We start from the raw sequence: 18,798 nt of genomic DNA, 5'->3' as shown, positions 1-18,798 counted from the left end.
AACCAAAGATTTTGCTTGTTACTATCTGAACCTGAAACATGTCTGTTGCATCAACAACGGGAGACTCCTGATCAGAACAAATTAGGCAAATCCTAGGCTGGTGATATGTAAGAATGTGAAGTGTTTTTGGAAATGTTATTAATCATGTGGCTTCCTACTTCTTGCACACATATCATCTGTCAGCATTTATCATGCAACAACGTGGGAAATAGGTGAGTATTAAACTATGTGCTCTTCATGAGTCCATTTTCACATGCTGTACTTTTCTAAAAGAAATGAAAAAGAAAAAAAACACAGCACAAATTCTGTGGCAAGCAACAGAGATTCTTTTCTATATCAGTGTATAACTGTGTATAACTGTAGCTCAGTTCTCCTTCAGTAATAATACAGAATCACAAAATAACTATTTAAAACACTGACAAATTAAATCAAAGGCTCTAAAATGTAAATGTAAGAAACCAATAGGTCAAACCTCAAAAGCACTACACTGAATTTTTTCAGTTTTGTTTCGTAAAATGGCTATATACCAAAGGCAATGAAGACTAGCACTCCATTTCATTTTAAAAGGTCACGGTATCGGCTGAAACATTAGTCTAATAAAAAAAAGAATTAAATGTTTTATGTCAAGAGGCTTTTATAGACTGTAAGTCTTCACAAGGTATTAGAAAGGCTTGTAACTGACACCTTTATTACACCTCAGTGTAATGAAAGTTAAAAAAGGGAAACACAAAATATTTTCTTTCTGAAAACCAATCAGTGAATGTGTCTGATGGGCATTTATGTAGCAGTGCAACACTATAACAAACCTCACTTGCTCCCTTTCCTAAAAAATAAAACCCGGCAAAAATTGGGGCTATGGGACCGTTACTTACACCTCTTCACACATGTTCAGCATTGCCCCCCAGAAACTTTCACAATGCAAAGTGACAGGAGAGTATTTGAAACAAGTCACAAGTCGCTTACTGTTTGGGAGAATTACATTAATTATTGTCCCTTCTACCAGCAAACATCAGTCACAGAGAACAGAAATTGCACCGTATACATAACTGCAAGTACATACAGTAAGAGCGTTCCAAGACATGCAGGGAAAACATCATCTCTTCTCATCTCTTGGGGATACAGCAAAGAGGGATCTACAGCTATCAGCCACATGCTCAGTGCAATGTCGGAGGGCTACTGTGGGAAGAACTGGCAGTTGCTGTGTAACACTGATAATCTATTAATGAGAACATCTGATACTACTGCTTGCAGGGGCTGTATGCTAGCATTTGGTGCTGAGCCATAACTTTTAATGCTCTACAAATCACAAATGAATTAATCATTTTACATAGATATTGTAATGTATCCCCTCTTTCTCCTTTAGAAAAAGAAGTCTACATTAATTAAATATCATTATCAGGACATTACATTTTTATTTTAACCTTCAAAGGAATAATAATATAAGGTCTATATCTTAAACAACTTTATATGTTTAATAACTGTTGTCTCTCCATATTTCACATTGTACAAAGAAATAAAAAGTTAACATAAGACTATTTTATTTCCACAAAACTAAATTTCCAAGAGAAAGGTCTAAACCAGATTTTAATATTTGAAACAATAACCACAAGATAAAAAATTAAGAAGAAAATAAATCATTTGATATAATCCAGAATTCAGATATGAAAGAGTGGATTCACGGGCAAAATAATTCAAAATATTATTTTAAATTAACTCAGGAATGAATATTTAGATTAGTTATTTTTTTCTCCACTTCCTGAAGAGGCTGTTAAATTAACTTTTTATGTTACTGATAGCCATGAAATGGGATGCAAAAAACATTGCTTTAAAAATGTGTTAAATTCGGGTCCTGTTGAATATTTTTTCCGAAGATAAAAGCTCTCCAGAAACTTTGTAAAAAATGGCAATGATTCCTTGAGTCCTTCGTTAAATTAAAAATAACTTCTAGTATAGTGTTACATAGAAGAGTACCTATTCACACTGTGAAATTTATGCTTTGATAAAAGAAAAACACATCTTAGTTTAAGTCAATGTAGGCCTGTTTTTTTAATGTAACTTTGGCACAGAGACCACAAAGAACAGAAACATGTCTTTCACACCAATTTGTCACACATAAAAAAGGAATGCACATGAAAATCTCACACTTTGTGCTAAACAAAATAAAAAAGATATTAAGGTCCAGCAGCTAATTAAAATACCTGCTAGCCTCTTCCCAGATACACCCACTTCCCCAGCCACACACAGACAGCTAAAAGCTGGCTATAGTGTCTGGTTTTGACAGCAAAAGGTGAGGTGAAACACTTCCTCTTCTGCACTGGAATGTTTGCTTCTACATTAATAACTGGTATGAAGGAAGCAGTGTGATGCATACAGAGGGGGCCTAAGCATATTTTTCACTAGCTCAAAGCAGATGTTTTGCAGAAGCCAAAGCCTTTATAGACAAATAAACATCAGAAAATTCTTTATGGGGGTTTAACTTCACCTTATGAATTCAAGCCCTACAAAAGCTTGAATTAAAAGAGATGCACACACTCAGACGGTATTTTAACTCCTTTCAACCTACATCAATCCTGACAGTAACTCATGTGATCTAATTCTCAGTAGGATGTTTCCTCAGTGATGTTAACCTGATTGTCGGGTGTGACAGAGACGTAAACGGGCATACCCTGTTCAGCCGGTCTATGTTGAGAAGCTGCAAGAGGTCCTCCTCAAACTTCTCCATGGATGGGTGGAGAATTACAGAAAGCTTGTCCAGGTAGCATGTGAAGCTTTTTAACAAGCGAGGCTTCCGCAAGCAGTCACCTAAATTGCAATCAAAACAAGCACATATAGTATACAAGATCAAGAAGAACAAACAGCTGGGTCCACATCAAAAACATCACAGTTTATATTTTACATAGGGAGACGAAGATGTTCATAAAATGGATTGTTACTTCTTCTTCTTTCCTTGCCCAAACACAGCAGAGGAAACGAATGTCTCTGAAGCTAAGCTCTCAGTACAAAAGTCTTCCTGTAGATTGGCAGAAAAGTTCAGTCTCCAGCAGTCTCGCTTTTCAGAATTGTGATAGAAACATTAGAGCTCTGGAAGATTTTTCTGACATGTCTACTTGGAACAAAAAATTGCAGGAAACAATGACTGATATGAGGAAATGCCAGAAAATTATTTCCTAAGATTCAGTGATGTCTCATTATCATTTTTCTCCATTCCATGCTCTGTCAGTGTATTCAAAGCCTCCAATATATCCACCATCCAGATGTATGATAGTGATGTGTCTATACATTGGCTATGCAACAATTCCAATGATTGAGTTGAGGAGCATTTAACAATTGACTGCTTGACATGTTCTATAAAAACTGACCAGTGTTTCTCAGAGCAGTAGAGATTGTACAGCTGCTGAAGAACACAAAAAAGCTGACTAAAACAACGGATGATTTCACAGCATCAACAGGTCAGGTTGAGAGAGTGCCTCCCATCAGGGACATCCAAACCTTTCTTGTTGAGCTCCAGCACTTTTTTCTTCACCCTTTGTTCATCCTGCTGCTTGTTGCACCTCTTGTTATATGACTCGACTCTGCAGTCCAGAATGTCCAAATATAGGACAATTGTCCAAGGACGCTATGCCTTTCCTATGGTGTTATCAACTTTAAGAAATCCAACAAAGTGCTCTAGGAAGTATCCACCAATGTTGCATAGTCTGCTAAATGTAAAGTCACTGACACTGGAGTGACTAAGATCAGGGGAGTCAGACCATAATGACTAAAAAGTATTTGGCCATACTGACTTTAGCAACAATGGCATTTAAAGTTTTGTCTGTAAAATTTTTGTTTTGGATATATTTCCCTAAAAGTAATCTTTAATGGCGCCCTGTTCGGCTATTCTTACATGGCCACTCATGACTGGGTTGTCATTAATTCAATTTGCCCGAGGAAACTTGCATTACACAGGTCATATACTGTAGCTTTACTGAACGGCATTGATTCAGCCATTGACTGTATTCAGCTAAACAACATTCAATGACAACAGCTCACGTCAAGACGACTTCCAGTGTCGCTGTTCAAGAGCTAACATTTCCTGGGTAATAATGTCAATTGCAAAGCCTATGTTTAATCCGCCCTATTATGCATGCAGTCTGGAATGTTTGTGGTCATTAAGAGGCCATTTAACAGGTATCGTACTTCACAATACCTACCAATGCTTTACATAGTTTTCACCAATGTTATTTACGATATTTTGCTTTTAACAAGGTGTAACACAGTAAATAATTTGTAATTCACACCTATATTTTAACCTTAAGCATGCTAAGCTTTAATGGAACCCATTCAATGACTAACGGGTTGTTTTAATGATCTTTAAGCATCACTTCACCCTAATGGACAATTAAATTAAATGACTGCAAGCTGCTGCTTATATTTATAAATCCAAACTGAAGAAACGTATTGATTTTTTGTGCGTACCTGCATATTATTCAGCCTTAATGGCACACATGCTTCAGTGTTATTGCAGGTAGTATCAAAAAATGGTAAGGAAACACTAAACGAGGCAAAGCAGCTAGTTAGCATCCTTTACTGTGTCAAAAGATGGAGCTCTTAAAACTTAAAATGCCTGCCTCTTTTTGGGTTTGTGTTATTTATGCAATATTCTTTGATTCCTACTTCTAAATTCCTGTGTGGGCATAACACTTTGATCGTCCTAAAAGCTCCACAAGCACTGCATTTTTCTAAAAGGGGCTGCAAGGCTCAAAGGGATGTTAGTTCTAAAGTTATAGTTGCACTGCTGTAGAATCAATAGACCATGACATTTGGGACCGTTTCCGAACGTCTTACGAGATGTTTTATGAGCACTGCCGCTTTTACAAGGGAAAATGAGACAAGGAATTGATTGGGTTCAATTAAGATTCTAAAAATGTGTCGCTGCAAATTGGAACAATTAAAAAAAAAACTAATGGAATCAATTTTAACTCATTCCAATCTAAACAGACTTGATTTTCCATTGTTCCTCCTCTAATAAATGTGAATCTAATTTCAGTTGAGGACTCAGATGATGGTCTCAGCTTAACAGTGCCGCCAATATCCTGTACGATAAATAAGGGGATGATAACAACTCTAAATCTGATGTCAACCTGAAAGTCTGGTTCTTTGTTTGTTGTCTGATTAATGTTATTATCAGTATTGCTCCACGGTATAAATTCATAGGTAACCAATTATTCTTCTCACGCAGAAACTGGTGTTTATTTCAACCACCAGGACCAGCCAGAATATGATCACGTTGACTCCCAGGGCTAAAGCAGCCTGGCTTATAATCAGCAAGACAAACAAAGCACTTAAGGTTTTATGCATAGACTTAAACCTGGATCAAACTTACACTTCCTAACAACCAAGGGCAAGCTGCTCAGAAACCCATAGCGCCAATGGATTACTGAAAGCCTGTTCTTGGTGTGTAATAAACCCACTCTGTCAAACTCTATCCATGTCATTAGCTTTCCTAATAAACTTTTTTTTCCAAAGCAGAGTTTGACTTTCAGAACAAAGAGAGGAAAGGAAGATGTATAAAAGTCTGACTCTACAATAAAAGAGGGGTAATGATGTGCAACTCAAAATCCTTTCTGCCTATGGCTTGAACTTGAATATATTTCACACAATTAGAAAAGGCATCAGCCTATAGCGACTGTGCATCTAGAATATTTAGTTTTAAGTAGTTTAATATCATATATTTCTGTCCTAAAAACATGATATTGTGAAACAACACTCATTTACAATTATCTTTAATATTTTAACATCTGCTGTATACATTTAAGAGCAAAAAGAGAAAAACTGCTTATTATTAAAGTACATTCATAAATTCAACATGAATAAATTCATGGGATGTAGATATTAATGGTGTTTGTGTCTGATGGATTTGCAAGTGAAAATTTCATTAATTAACTGGACTATTGCTTGGGTTGATCGATACTGCAGAATTAATTTTGCTCTGCTGGTGTATTCCATGAATATTATTTCAGAAGGCCCTGCATTACTCTAATGGGAATTCTGATAAGCAGCCCAAATAGGGACAGAATTTAAATGAATCCAATATTTCTTTAACATGCTGTTCCTAATCCCCACACAGAGCATTTATGCATTACTCTGGCTGCTTGTCTCTAGTGCCAAGAGAATGTTTCCTTTAAGACATCTGTGTTCTGTTAAGAACATGACAAAGGAGAGTTATTAAATCTGTTACATGTGCTTTTGTGTGAATGCTTTGGACAGTTTGTCTAGCTGATAGGACTAATCTTGATTGACATACTCTTCAAGCAAATGCCTAATGCAATGAAACAAAGCTACGAAAAACACTTTGAGCTGAAAACTAAAACAAAGCAATGTTCTGTGTGCTTGAACATTTTTTAACAACAGATCTATCTTAAGCAAGATGCTGTCTTGGATGCCCGCCTGCATGCCCACCTTTGTAACCTTACATCTGTGACTGTGGTCATGACACGTGGGACAGCTCCGATTTAAAATCTTTGTTATGTTTTCTCTGCCACAATCTGGGGAGGCGACCTTCCCCACCCTTGTGTGAAAAACAGTGTATCATCTGGACGACCACAATGATTGAAATCATCAGAGACAGGGCTGTTATCAGGGGCATGGAGAACCTGAGGGGGCTGATGAGAAATCACAGCCAGAGAAGTCTATGATGTGGCTGTGCAATGAGAGCTAAGAGATGCAGGTTCCCTGTACTCAGAACAGACTTCCCACTACAATAAATAACTCCTGACCCTTTTAAAGGCAGGAGTAGGAGAACAGGACACTGCCACATATATTTTACCCAGGAGACAGCACGCAGAAGAATATCAAACCAAACCATTTTGGTGGTTGACACAGTTGTTATTCACAGAATTGAACAAATAAAAGCCTTAGCAAGTATTAAATGGTTTCTTTTAGGTAAACATTCAGAGAGTCAAAAATATCATAGTAGTATTCAACACCATTACCTACCAGCACTTTACATGCAGCTTCTGGTCACAGGGACACGTCTAATTGCCACTCCTCTTAATGGTGTAGTTTAGTTTTTTGTAGTGGATTTTGATATCTATTTTCCTTTCCATTCACTACATTTTTTTAAATTAATTTATTGCTCATTCTCTGTAATCCCCACTTTCCTGAGTACTACTTCTGTCTGTCTACCTGCTGCATTGCTCAAGGTGTTCTTCAAACAGCCCCTGATCTTACCCGGTTTCAGTCCTCCCAGATTTCACCTCGTCACAATTACTGCAACTTCATCGGAATTATTTCCCTAAAACATCTGCCTTCGGGTACTGACGTGATATTGGGATTTTGCAAGCAATGAGATACATCCCCTATATTGTCCCACTCTGCTAATGGCTCTCAGAGACCAGCCAAATCAGCCTTTATTCAATACCCATTCTGCAAACAACACAGCAGACTTTCTAAATATTTTCTCCACTTTGTGTCCTTGACCTGAAACCTGGAGCAGACAAAATGACGGCCTCTTGTTTAATGAGATTATACCAGCAGGACATGTCTTCTTTGAACCATCACTTGGCTGTTCTCTTTGATCTATAATTCTCTGTCTCCCACTCTCCAACTTCACGTTCTGTAAGTTTTCGCAACTGCCAATCAGGTGGCCAGAATAGATTTGCTGATTCTGCTATCTCTTCATTGTTTTGCTTTCCTATCTATGATACTCTGGATGACAAGTTGCAAATGTTTGATAGCTCCCTTTTAACTTCTCTTGTTACCTAAGCTCCTCTCAAAAACTTCATCCAAATCCTAAACTCAACGTGCACCATGATATGCTGACCAGTCGCTTTCAATAAAGGCACTCTGCCACAAACTAGAATGTGGTTTTCTGGCATGAATGTCCATCTACCATCCTAGAAGGACCATTTGATTGAATACAAAGATACAATGAAGACTGCTTGACTCAGCTACTTCTCCCATATCATTGGAAATAACTAAAACAATCCCAGATACCCATGCTTTACCATCAAAGATTGTTAGAGCCAAACTTTCCTACTACATTACCTGCCTCATCCTAACATTGCAATGCTTTTTTTTTACCACCAAGATTTGACAGGCATCCTATTCTCTCCACCATGCTTGACACTACTACATTTTACCCCTGCCTGTTTGTTTTTGCTGGTCCTCCTCTTTCCTGTTTCTCTCAACTCGACACTGTATGCATTAGGATTGTGTATGAAACCCACCACCTTTCTGCTTGATCCAATTCCTATTGTTTTGTTTCAATCCTGTTATCCAGCCCTACTGTTCTCGACATAGGAAATGAGTCCTTGAGCACTGGAGTCATACCAACAGCTTTTAAAAAGGCTTCAGTTACCCCTGTGCCTCGACAATTTACATCTTATATTTAACTTTCCTTTTTTGCAAAGATATTACAATGTGCTGTTGCAATACAATTTAACAATCACCTAATTACAAATAATCTTTTTGAACCCTTCCAATCTGGTTTCAGACAAATACACAGCAGAGAAACTGCCTTTGTTAAAGTTACTAACCATCTTCTTATGGAAGCTGATTCCAGTTCTCTATCTATTCTAATTCTCCTAGACCTAAGGGTTGCTTTTTACACTGTGAATCATGACATTTTACTCTCCCATCTTGAAACTGTTTTAAGAGTTCTTCTTTCCACTTATGTATTGTTATTCTTATAACTGTTTTTTCTACTTTACATCTACTGTAAAGTGCTTTGAGATGCTGATTTTAAAAGTTATATATAAAATAAAGTTTATTATTATTACAGTAATCTCGAAAGAGAGGAAGGAATTTAAATCAATGTATTATTGTTTTAAGGTTTACCTATTGATATTATTGATATACAAATATCAATGGAATTAATATAAGTGATTTCTTTCACAATCTGCAGTGACTGTGATTTAAAGATACATTCATCTGTAAATACTAATTTCTGATAAAAATAAAGTCATTGTCTAGGTACACAAAATCCTTCCCGAATGTAACAGGTCTTTTGACTGCACAAAGAAAGCCATATTTAAGCACGGGGTGATTAAAAAATATCACGCAGTTCTTTGAGACAAACACACATTTACATCTTGCCAACATTTTAATGGTCTTGACACATTTCCGTAAGGAGGTGCTGGGACTGTTATAATAAGTATGTCGACTGCATCATCTCTATTAAATTAAGACATCAATTAACAGCAACAATTTGAAATGGTACAAGAACACACTAGGGATGAAAATAAACATGGGTGGCTTTTTCACTTTCACATGCAAGTGGTACTGGACTGGAAACAGAGATACTGCTATTCTATGGTTTCTCTGGCATTGCATACACAGAATCAATCAATCAATTTCACATTTCTAGCCTAACTTGAATTTCAGTCTAAACTACACTTTAAAAATTCAGTGTCTAAAGAAATAAAGCTTTAAGTAGTAGGATAGGATTCTTTATTCTGATGTCAATTTAAGCTGTAGCTTGATAATGAGAAATGACACACCTTCTGCTAAAGGCAGAAGAAGCATGTCCTTCGAATTGTATTCATCACAAGCTTGTTAAGTTTTAGTAACACTGTAACTGGCATCACTCACTGCAATGGCAGCAAAAATCAGGAGACCCAGAACAGCCAGGTCTTGAACTATACACTCAGTTAGCAGTAGTCCTGTCACTCCCCTGAGTATGATGCTAACCACTCCAAATGCTGTAGATGTACTGCCTCATCACAGACCACCCAGCTTTACAAAGAGTCAAAGTCACTCTTCAGCTGTGTTCTTTCCATGTTGGTTACACTTACCTGAGTTGTCAGAAGCTGGTGCCACTCCTGGAATGTCCTCTGTCCTGGACACCAGTATGTTCTGGGGTAGAAGGTGCAGTATGGTCTCCATCGCTGGGTGGGACTGCAGGGAGTACCGAACATGAGCCCCCTGGATTACTTTCACATAACTGTTTTCTGGAGAACACACGGGACATAAAATGGAATTTACTATCTTGCATGACTGCAATCATTCAACCCTCAAGGCTGCATAAAATTCTAAAGGAGCCAAGGACTTCTAACAGATACCTCTATGCTTTTATAGGACATTACCTAAAAGACATTTAAAAACTGTAAAAAACAAGAAAACTGGCCAGTACAACAGGCAAAACAACATAAAAAGTGCTGCAAATGACAGCAGGTCATTCAGCCCATCTTTCTGTTAGCGTTAGTGTATGTCTGTTCGTCATAAAGTGATTGCATATTAAAGGATTTTTAGCCAGAATTAATGGAGAAAATTAGCAAAATACTTTGTAAAGTTCTGTACGCTAAAGTTGTTGGATATAAAGTATTTTAAGTAAGGCATTTTTCAAACCGAGGCTTGAGTGCAGAAAAAAGTCAAAACAAGCAAGCAGGTCAGTTATAAGCGCCAATAAGCACTGGAAATAAGCTGGCACAAGTGAGAACCACTGATATAATGGAAACAGTTACAACACAGGTATACAGCTACCTCAAGAGCTACAATTCTGCAGTTATTCTAAGCCTCTATAGATTCTCACCAGTTGAAGGCCATTTAAATTCTGTTATCAGTGCATTATATCACAGTAACTACCAAATGGCTAAGCAGCCTGTTTCACCACCCTTTGAACAAAAATACTCATTTCCATCCTAAACACATTACGACACATTACATATTTCCAGTTGTGTTCTGTCTTTCATTGCATTGCACTGGATTAGCTTTGTCAGCACCGTTCACAATTATTTTAAGTGTTGGGTATGAGAAACCCTAGTCGCCTACTCTGTCATGCACATCCATCATCTCAATAACCTGCCTGCTAGTAATTAAAATGTCATCCAACTCTAAGCTGCAAATGAGAAAATGTGGAACTGACATCACAGAAGGTGGTGACTGGGCTGGTTCATACTCCACTGGCTTGGGTTATCCACATTCGCAGAAGCATATTATTCAACCATTCAAAAACTTCAAACTACTGATTAAAAACAAAATTTATAACACAAAGGTCACACAACTTCAATAAACTGTCCAACGTAAAACTGAAAGGGTACAAAGAAAATTCATACAGGAAAACAGAAAATATGTCAACACTCGGGTCAGACATACTTAGTAAAAAAGAGAAGAAGAAAGCTTGCCGAGTGTAGCAATGCAAGTCCTTGTATCAGGTCTCCACATCTGTGCAAAATGAGGAGGTACTAATAATAGGTCATTCATTAATACCACTGTGAGAGATTCTTCTTCTGAGTCAGTAGTGAAAGGATTTCAGACTCCTGCTCTTTATCTCCAGCCTTGTCGCCTCAGCGATTGGCAGTGGCAGACAGACAAGGTATGGGCTTTCTAAGAAGAGCCTGTCTGTCATTCTATCGTTAATGTCTTTCAATCAGCGTTATTGATCAGGGGATGCAGACAACTGCCTGACAACATGAGGCTCTGATTATGCCCATTTGACTGTTCACAGTACCAAAGGAGCTCTGTTGATGTGCAGGCAATATCCCAGCTGTATTGATCAAACATGGTGTTTGTCAGACATTTTTTTTGCTTAAATGAAGGATCAGATTGAAAGTAGGGACAAAAGGGCACACTAATCAAGGAAGCTGACCCACATTTTTGACCTAAATCTGCAGTGAAAACCTGGTGTATTCAAAACCTTGACATTATATGCTTTGAAGCTAAATGTATCATGAATACACATTGGTAGATTTCACATTTTCAAACTGTCACGTCAGATCTATACCCAGTTCCTCTGTAGAAGAAGTGTATAGAAATAGCTACATACAAACTCTTCATTTAGACTACTTCTAAGTAACAGTTTTTTTTCTATCGTCTCTGAAATAATCAGTTAAATAACAGGCTGTTTTTAAAGAAATAACAATAACCAATAATATATTCCAAGCAGGGAGAAGAAGGTAAATTACTGGAACATAAGAACATAGCAAAAGTTACAAATGAGTGTAGGATATAGGCCTCTCTAGCCCATTTGGTTATTAATAGTAAAATGATGGAAGGATCTTATCCAGTCATTTTTTGTATGAAGCCAGGGTATCAGATTCAACAATATGGCGAGATAGGTTATTCCATCCTTCTACAATCCTAGGTGGGTGGAATAAGAGAATAACAATAAGGCAACATAAACAAATACATAATACAATAAAAAAACAGTAAATTATTTTATTTCAAAGATGGCAAAAGCCCAATGCACACAACAGTATTGTAAGTGCAATATGACTTTACATTGTAATAGCATCTGTTAAAATATGAATAGCACCTTTATCAAAATGGTAATAAAGGTTTTAACACTTATTAGTTATCACTTGTTATGTCCTTCAAACAAACTTTTCTAAGACAATGAAGAGAAAAGCTTTCTATGGCTTCAAACATCAAAGCTTTACACATCCAAGTACAGTATGTAGTAGATGCAAGAAGTCAAAGTGCAGTTCATTTAATGTTTGAAATGAAATGAGCTCGAAATGAGATTTAATTTGTTACAAAAAAGGCAATTTTCCAGATAATACCCAAGAAGACACTCACTAGGTATATCTCCCATGCTGCTCTGAATCTAAGTAGTTGTTCAATTACAAGTACAAGTACTTGTGCTGCTTGAAGCCCAGATAAAAATCGAACATGAGAACATCAGAAGATGTGGATTTGGCCCTGGTTTTAACAGTAAATTAAGACTTAAATGACTTAAATGAAAGGTCAGGAAGAGATCTCACCCACTTCCACTCTCCTGGGCATAAATATCCCAGCTCCGGGGCACTTACTTGCACACCCTGACTCACACCGTCCCTGTGCCCCATTATCACCTTTGCAGCAGCTCCCCAGCTCATTCCTCCTGGAACAAGAGGGAGTTCTAACACACTCGCTCTTACAGCATGGGTGGTGTTATCTTAGGCAGGCAACTTAAGCAAATAAAACAACAAATACTAATCACACCTCTATTTCACATTAATTAGGGTTTGGGCTGACTACTAAAAGGAACAAAATGAGAGGCTATAAATAAGACCTGAGAACTCAGAATAAGAACCAGATAACTGACTCTTCCTTGGGTCTAAAAACTGAAAATGTATTTCAGCACAGACAGGAAACAAAAGACTGCAAATTCCTTGTGGTTAAGAGCTTATAACTTAACATACAAATTCATTGTGAGAGTAACTACTGTCAGTAATATTGACATTAGTATAAATGTTGTTGCAAATTACTGGAAGTTTTAAAACATGGGCATTTAAAATCTAAAGATCAAGAGGCCTGTGATTTCCCTATAATTTTAGGGAACAATACAGTTTCAGATTTTATCATTTTGACAATATTTTGGGAAAATATTCCGGAAACCAGAAAAAATGTTCTGGATTTGCAATAGCTCACTTAGAATTACCACTTTGGCATTAGGAACCTGGGAATAATTTGATCAAAACATGAGAAATTTATAGTATATGTCACGTTCATTGAGGAATTAGAAAGTACTACAAATCTCTCACATTTTTTTAAATGAGCATGAGCATATGTTCATTAGTTTAGCTTTTACTCTGAAGATACAAAATGCTTCACTCTATAAAAAGCTACCAAGCAATAAGAGTAATTATAAGCTAAAGTAAATGTGCTATTTATACTTATATGAGAAGGCCAGAACACTGTGGATTACTTGATGCAATGATCAGGTATGGTATTCCACAACAATGCTCCTTTAATTGCCTGAATCAGATTTTGACACTGTGCCTAAAACCACAAGACAATCGAAACAGAAGATGACTCATAATCACAACATTCACATTACCTAAAGATCTTTTCCTACAATCCTTACTAATATGAGATGGACTTAATCTAAATCTATAAGCACTTTAAAAAGCCATTTATTTTAATTCTTCAATGCCATTTTCCAGGACAATTCTTTGGCACTTTCATGGACAAAACCGATTCCTAAATGTAATATTTTGGCAAACAGTCACATTCCAATGTTATCTAAAGATTAAAGATACAAAAACATGCAAGAAAAATGTGGAGAAATGTCTTAACCTTTTTACAACTATATTTGGAGAGAACAAATAAGCCACTGATTTAGCTAATAACTTTAGATTCATATTATAGAACATGATAAATAAAATGTAAACTGTTCTAGAACAATTATATGTCAGAAAAACATGTTTCTGCTTCTGCAGAATATGGCACTGTCTTATACTTCATATTTAATTTGAAAGCCTCAGCTTCTATTATCAAAGCAATTTGAAAAGATCTCATCACTGATGGCCCCTCAGTGGTGATATATTGGATGATAACAATTCAGTAGGCGAAGTCATTATGGGAGCACACTGCCTGGTGTGTAGGATGAGTCAAGTGATCCGGAGGTGACTTGTTCATATCCAAGTTGTCTTTCATGGCTGGGATACCCCACCGTGAGTGCAATGACCAATATAGCACTCCCTATGAGTCGCCAGACTTTATTTCAAAGAGGGAAAAATGAAGCATTGTTATTTCTGCCTTTTTTTCCTCTCTGTGTGGCACAAATGATGTCAAGTGAGCAGGCTCATACTGGGACAAGGGGAGATGAGAGGCAAACACGCGTCTCTTCTCTGTGTCGGACCACATTCTTTGTAGTTGGAATGAAAGCAAGGGGGAAGACCAAAGAAAAAAGGAACAATCACAATCCTCTGTCCTACTGGCTACTGGGATAAATACTGCAGAAATAAATAGATGACTCTAAGAGATAAACTGAGGTGTTTATCTTAAATAAAGAAGGAAATATCTCAAGCCAATACGAACAATGCAGATTTTGCAGCTGCTAAGACAATAAACCAACAAGCTGAAATGGAGCAAAGTTAAACCTCATATTCTGGACTCCATCAGCTTCAAGCCTAGTTAATGCCAGTGGCCAGATGTGACTAGGATTCCCCAAATGATGGGGCACGATTGGCCAAGCTCTGCCAGGGCTGCACGGACTTGAATCAGACAGAATATCCTTAGCTTGTAACCTGCAAGTTTGCAATGATGGCAGGTCACACAGAGCTATCAAAAGTCAGTAATCCCGTGTCTTACTGGGTGCCATGATGCTTGAAATCATCTCATGAATGAACACTCCTCTTCTCCACTCAGCTTTACTTCTCCTATAGGTCACTGAGAAGCTCAAAGAGTGATGAAAGATGAATGGATCAATAGGAGGGCATGTAGGAGGAGAATATCTGCCCATCCTAATTCTCTGCGTGCAGTACGAGTTGTTAGTTGGTACTGAGATGTAAAGAAACATGTGACTATTACAAACTGGGTGGGTATAAAAGAAGAAAAAATAGACAAATGTAGGGTCCTTGATAGAACACATTATAAACTTTAAAAATGCAAAAGCCACTTCTTCTTTGTGCTGTAATTTCAAAACTTCAGGGAACTAACACATTCACTTTATCTTTTATTCATTTTTAATTTAAGAAAATACCCTTGAGATTCCAAGCACATCACTCAGCTGCAAACTGCAGATATCCAAATTAATTGGATATACCGCAGAAAATAACTCAATGAAATGTTAAAAAACAGGATTCCAATGAACATGAGAAAACATTCACATTACGATGCATTTCAATAAAAATAACCCAGTAAAGCTACATCCTGTCATTATCTTTTCAACACCTACACACTGCAGCACTCACACCTCTCATCAGGGAGACTGTCAGTTCCCCTTCGCTCCTACTACAGGACTCATTAACCCCATTACTGCTTCATCACTTTTGTCACATATCTGTTCAAGTCAGCCCATGAAGAACACTCCAATCATTCTTCAAGCACAATGCAGAAAGTTAAAACAATAGGTATGTCTGCCTGTTACATTTACAAGGTACAGTTTCATAAATCAAATGTATGATTGCACTACTGTGACTTGGAGGGGAGAAAAATTGGTTATTATAAATTTTAAAAAAAACAGTAGTACAAGAAAGCATGATGATGTTGGGAAGTTGACAGTTTTTGCTGTGTGCTGATTCATTTGCCAGCAAAATGGCAGTGCTGGAACACAGGGCAATTACCACTGCAGATATATAGTTATTTGCAGTGACACACTCAGGCGTTCTGTGCTGACCATGTGTAAAGAGAGCAGATTAAAGCTGAAAAGTTCATTTTCTTTAATCTGCCTAGCTTTAAATGGCCCCCAGTTTCGTAGAAACAAACTCAGAGAGCCCTGTTGGTCTGATGTGTGTAGTGGCATGAAAGGCAGACCAGAAAGACCAGGTTTCCAAGACTCCATACCCAACAGACACTAAGAACATAATTAGTGCCATATCCCTGTTAAAAATTTAAGATGCAAAAGAACACTTTTTAGTGACTTTGAAATAATGATGCTGTGAGATAGCTTAACCATTCCACATAACATCTTTCAATTCATTTATTAATAAGGGTTTCATAAACTATTTAAAACCCTACCTGACCACTTGGGAAATGCAGATTCTGTAGTGCAGATAAATTCTCCCTTGAGTGTGTACATGTACAAACCAGATATGATTATTTCAAAAGTTAAGAGGCACATAATGTTCTGTAGCAGATACAGAATTGAAACGCCAGACAAACTGAAAATAAGCACCTCAACCATCTTTGTAATTGCAAACCTTTAAAAGGCTAAATGCATCTGCATTCCTTGTGGTGCATGTGGTAAGGAGAGCTTGCAAGAATGCCATTCACTCAGGTTGTGCATCTACAGTGTTTACTCTCTCAAAATAATCTTGCACAGCATACAGTCCTCATTTTCCACTCATTAGGAGAGTGTAACATAATAATAATAATAATTGCTTACATTTATATAGCGCTTTGCTGGACACTCCACTCAAAGTGCTTTAAATTTAATGGGGACTCCCCTCCACCACCACCAATGTGCAGCCCCACCTGGATGATGCTACGGCAGCCATAGTGCACCAGAACGCTCATCACACATCAGCTATTAGTGGGGAGGAGAACAGAGTAATGAAGCCAATTCATAGATGGGGATTATCAGGAGGCCGTTACTGGTAAGGGCCGATGGAAAATTTGGCCAGGATGCCGGGGTTACACCCCTATTCTTTTCGAGAAAAGCCCTGGGATTTTTAATTACCACAGAGAGTCAGGACCTCGGTTTTATGTCTCATCCGAAGTACGGCGCCTTTTTACAGTATAGTGTCCCTGTCACTATACTGGGGCATTAGGACCCACATAGATCACAGGGTGAACGCCCCCCTGTTGGCCCCACTAACACCTCTTCCAGCAGCAACCTTAGTTTTTCACAAGAGGTCTCTCATCCAGGTACTGACCAGGCTCACACCTGCTGAGCTTCAATGGGCTGCCAGTTGTGAGTTGCAGGCTGATATGGCTGCTGACTAAACAAGACACTTCAGTTGGGACATGAACCCATAATCCCTGGCTTAGTAAGAATGATGAATATTTATTATATTATGACAGGAATATACTGACCATACAGTTGCATACAGCTGAATATATATATATAATTAATTATAAAGGGCACTACGGTATTTTAGCATTTAACACCTCAGAGCATTTCATGTTGTCCTGAGTCACATTGAGGTAATCGCTGGCTTATTATGTCAGGAAAGTGGTCCATGTGACCAAAACTTAGTGATTAATGAAGACTTCAAAACTGAGGAAGGCAGTTAAATTTAAACTCCTTAGAGGTAAACGAAGGTCTCAATGTCAGAAAGACTCAAATGTCTCTGCAACAAACCCAAAATTCAGTCTGTGGTTATGGCAAATTCTTAGCAGGACTTATAGCATGACAGATAACCCAAAGCTTTTGAAAACTTCGTTATGGGAAGCAATAAGTTTCCCCAAAGTACTTACCGTGGAAGAAAAGTGAGAGAGCAAGAACATCGCCCATTACATTTTAATAAAATGTAGCGATCCTCTGACCCAAGTGGCTGATCCATTATTGAAGGAACAACACTGCACAGATTCTCAAAGAATTTTAAACAAAACCAGTGCTTTCCCAAGATAAATAGAATCATTAAACAGGAAATAACAACAGGCAGCCATAGCATAGATGTGCCTAAAGGAATGGGAATTATAAAAGGAACTAATTTATTACCAAAAGGTGCAATAAAAACCTCAGACCAACCAATGACGGAAGTTCTTCCTTTACAATACTGTGGAGAGCTGAAAGGGCTTCTTATAAAACAACTCATTAGCAAGTCTCAGCATATTTTCTAAACTCTCCAAGGTTTACATTTGCATTTTCCCAAACAAAAAGTTTAAAATATCATTATAAGACTTCATACTTGTTTCAGCAATTTGTAATGCCTTTCTTCTCTTTTCCTAGTTTTGCTTTCTTTCACAGTTCATTAACTCGCTGGTTTAAAATGAAGTCTGAAACACTCATGGGCAATTTCAGTTAAAAAAAAGACAACAGAAATAAACTAACCGACTTACAGGAGACTGTGACTCAAAGCACACACTATGTAATGATTAGCCTCTATCATCAGGATTATATTTACTCCAAGAAGAAGTGTGGATCTTGGATTTGAGGATAAGTGCTTTGCAAATAAAAGGGGTGGAGGTCTTGGAAGCACCTATGGCAGGTGTGTGTGCTCCTTAAGAAGGCCATGATTTATGATTTTCTTTTGGTCATGCTGCATACAGTGACTTCAAAAGAGAAATCATCCATATTTTCGCTAAAACCTGGCATGGCATAAAGCTGTTTTTTTTCTTCACACAGGGAAGGGCTACACCAATCCAAGCTGAAATGTTCAGTGCTGTTCCATAAAATTACACAATAAAGGGGATTATAGATACTGAAGCAAGACATTGTGCTTTCTTCTTCCACTTTAAAGGTTTTTTTTTAAATCTCACACAAAGAGCATGGAAGGCAGAATAAAAGCA

General features: G+C 37.5%; 1 protein-coding gene across 4 annotated transcripts in view; it reads right to left on the bottom strand.

Moving 5' to 3' along the window:
- Positions 1 to 18,798, bottom strand: part of nphp4 (nephronophthisis 4) — a 126,300-nt gene that overhangs the window by 76,135 nt on the left and 31,367 nt on the right. For all 4 annotated transcript variants that reach the window (XM_088617550.1, XM_088617549.1, XM_088617552.1 and 1 more), the window contains exons 6-7: positions 9,774 to 9,929; positions 2,666 to 2,802 (exon numbers count right to left, since the gene is read on the bottom strand). In XM_088617550.1, the coding sequence (XP_088473676.1) occupies positions 2,666 to 2,802; positions 9,774 to 9,929 (293 nt within the window). The remainder of the gene's footprint in view (positions 1 to 2,665; positions 2,803 to 9,773; positions 9,930 to 18,798) is intronic.

Source organism: Lepisosteus platostomus, chromosome 23 (genome assembly GCF_059453375.1).
Source record: "Lepisosteus platostomus isolate fLepPlt1 chromosome 23, fLepPlt1.hap1, whole genome shotgun sequence".
In the NCBI taxonomy this organism is placed as follows: Eukaryota; Metazoa; Chordata; class Actinopteri; order Semionotiformes; family Lepisosteidae; genus Lepisosteus; species Lepisosteus platostomus.
This window is presented reverse-complemented; position numbering and strand designations above follow the sequence as displayed.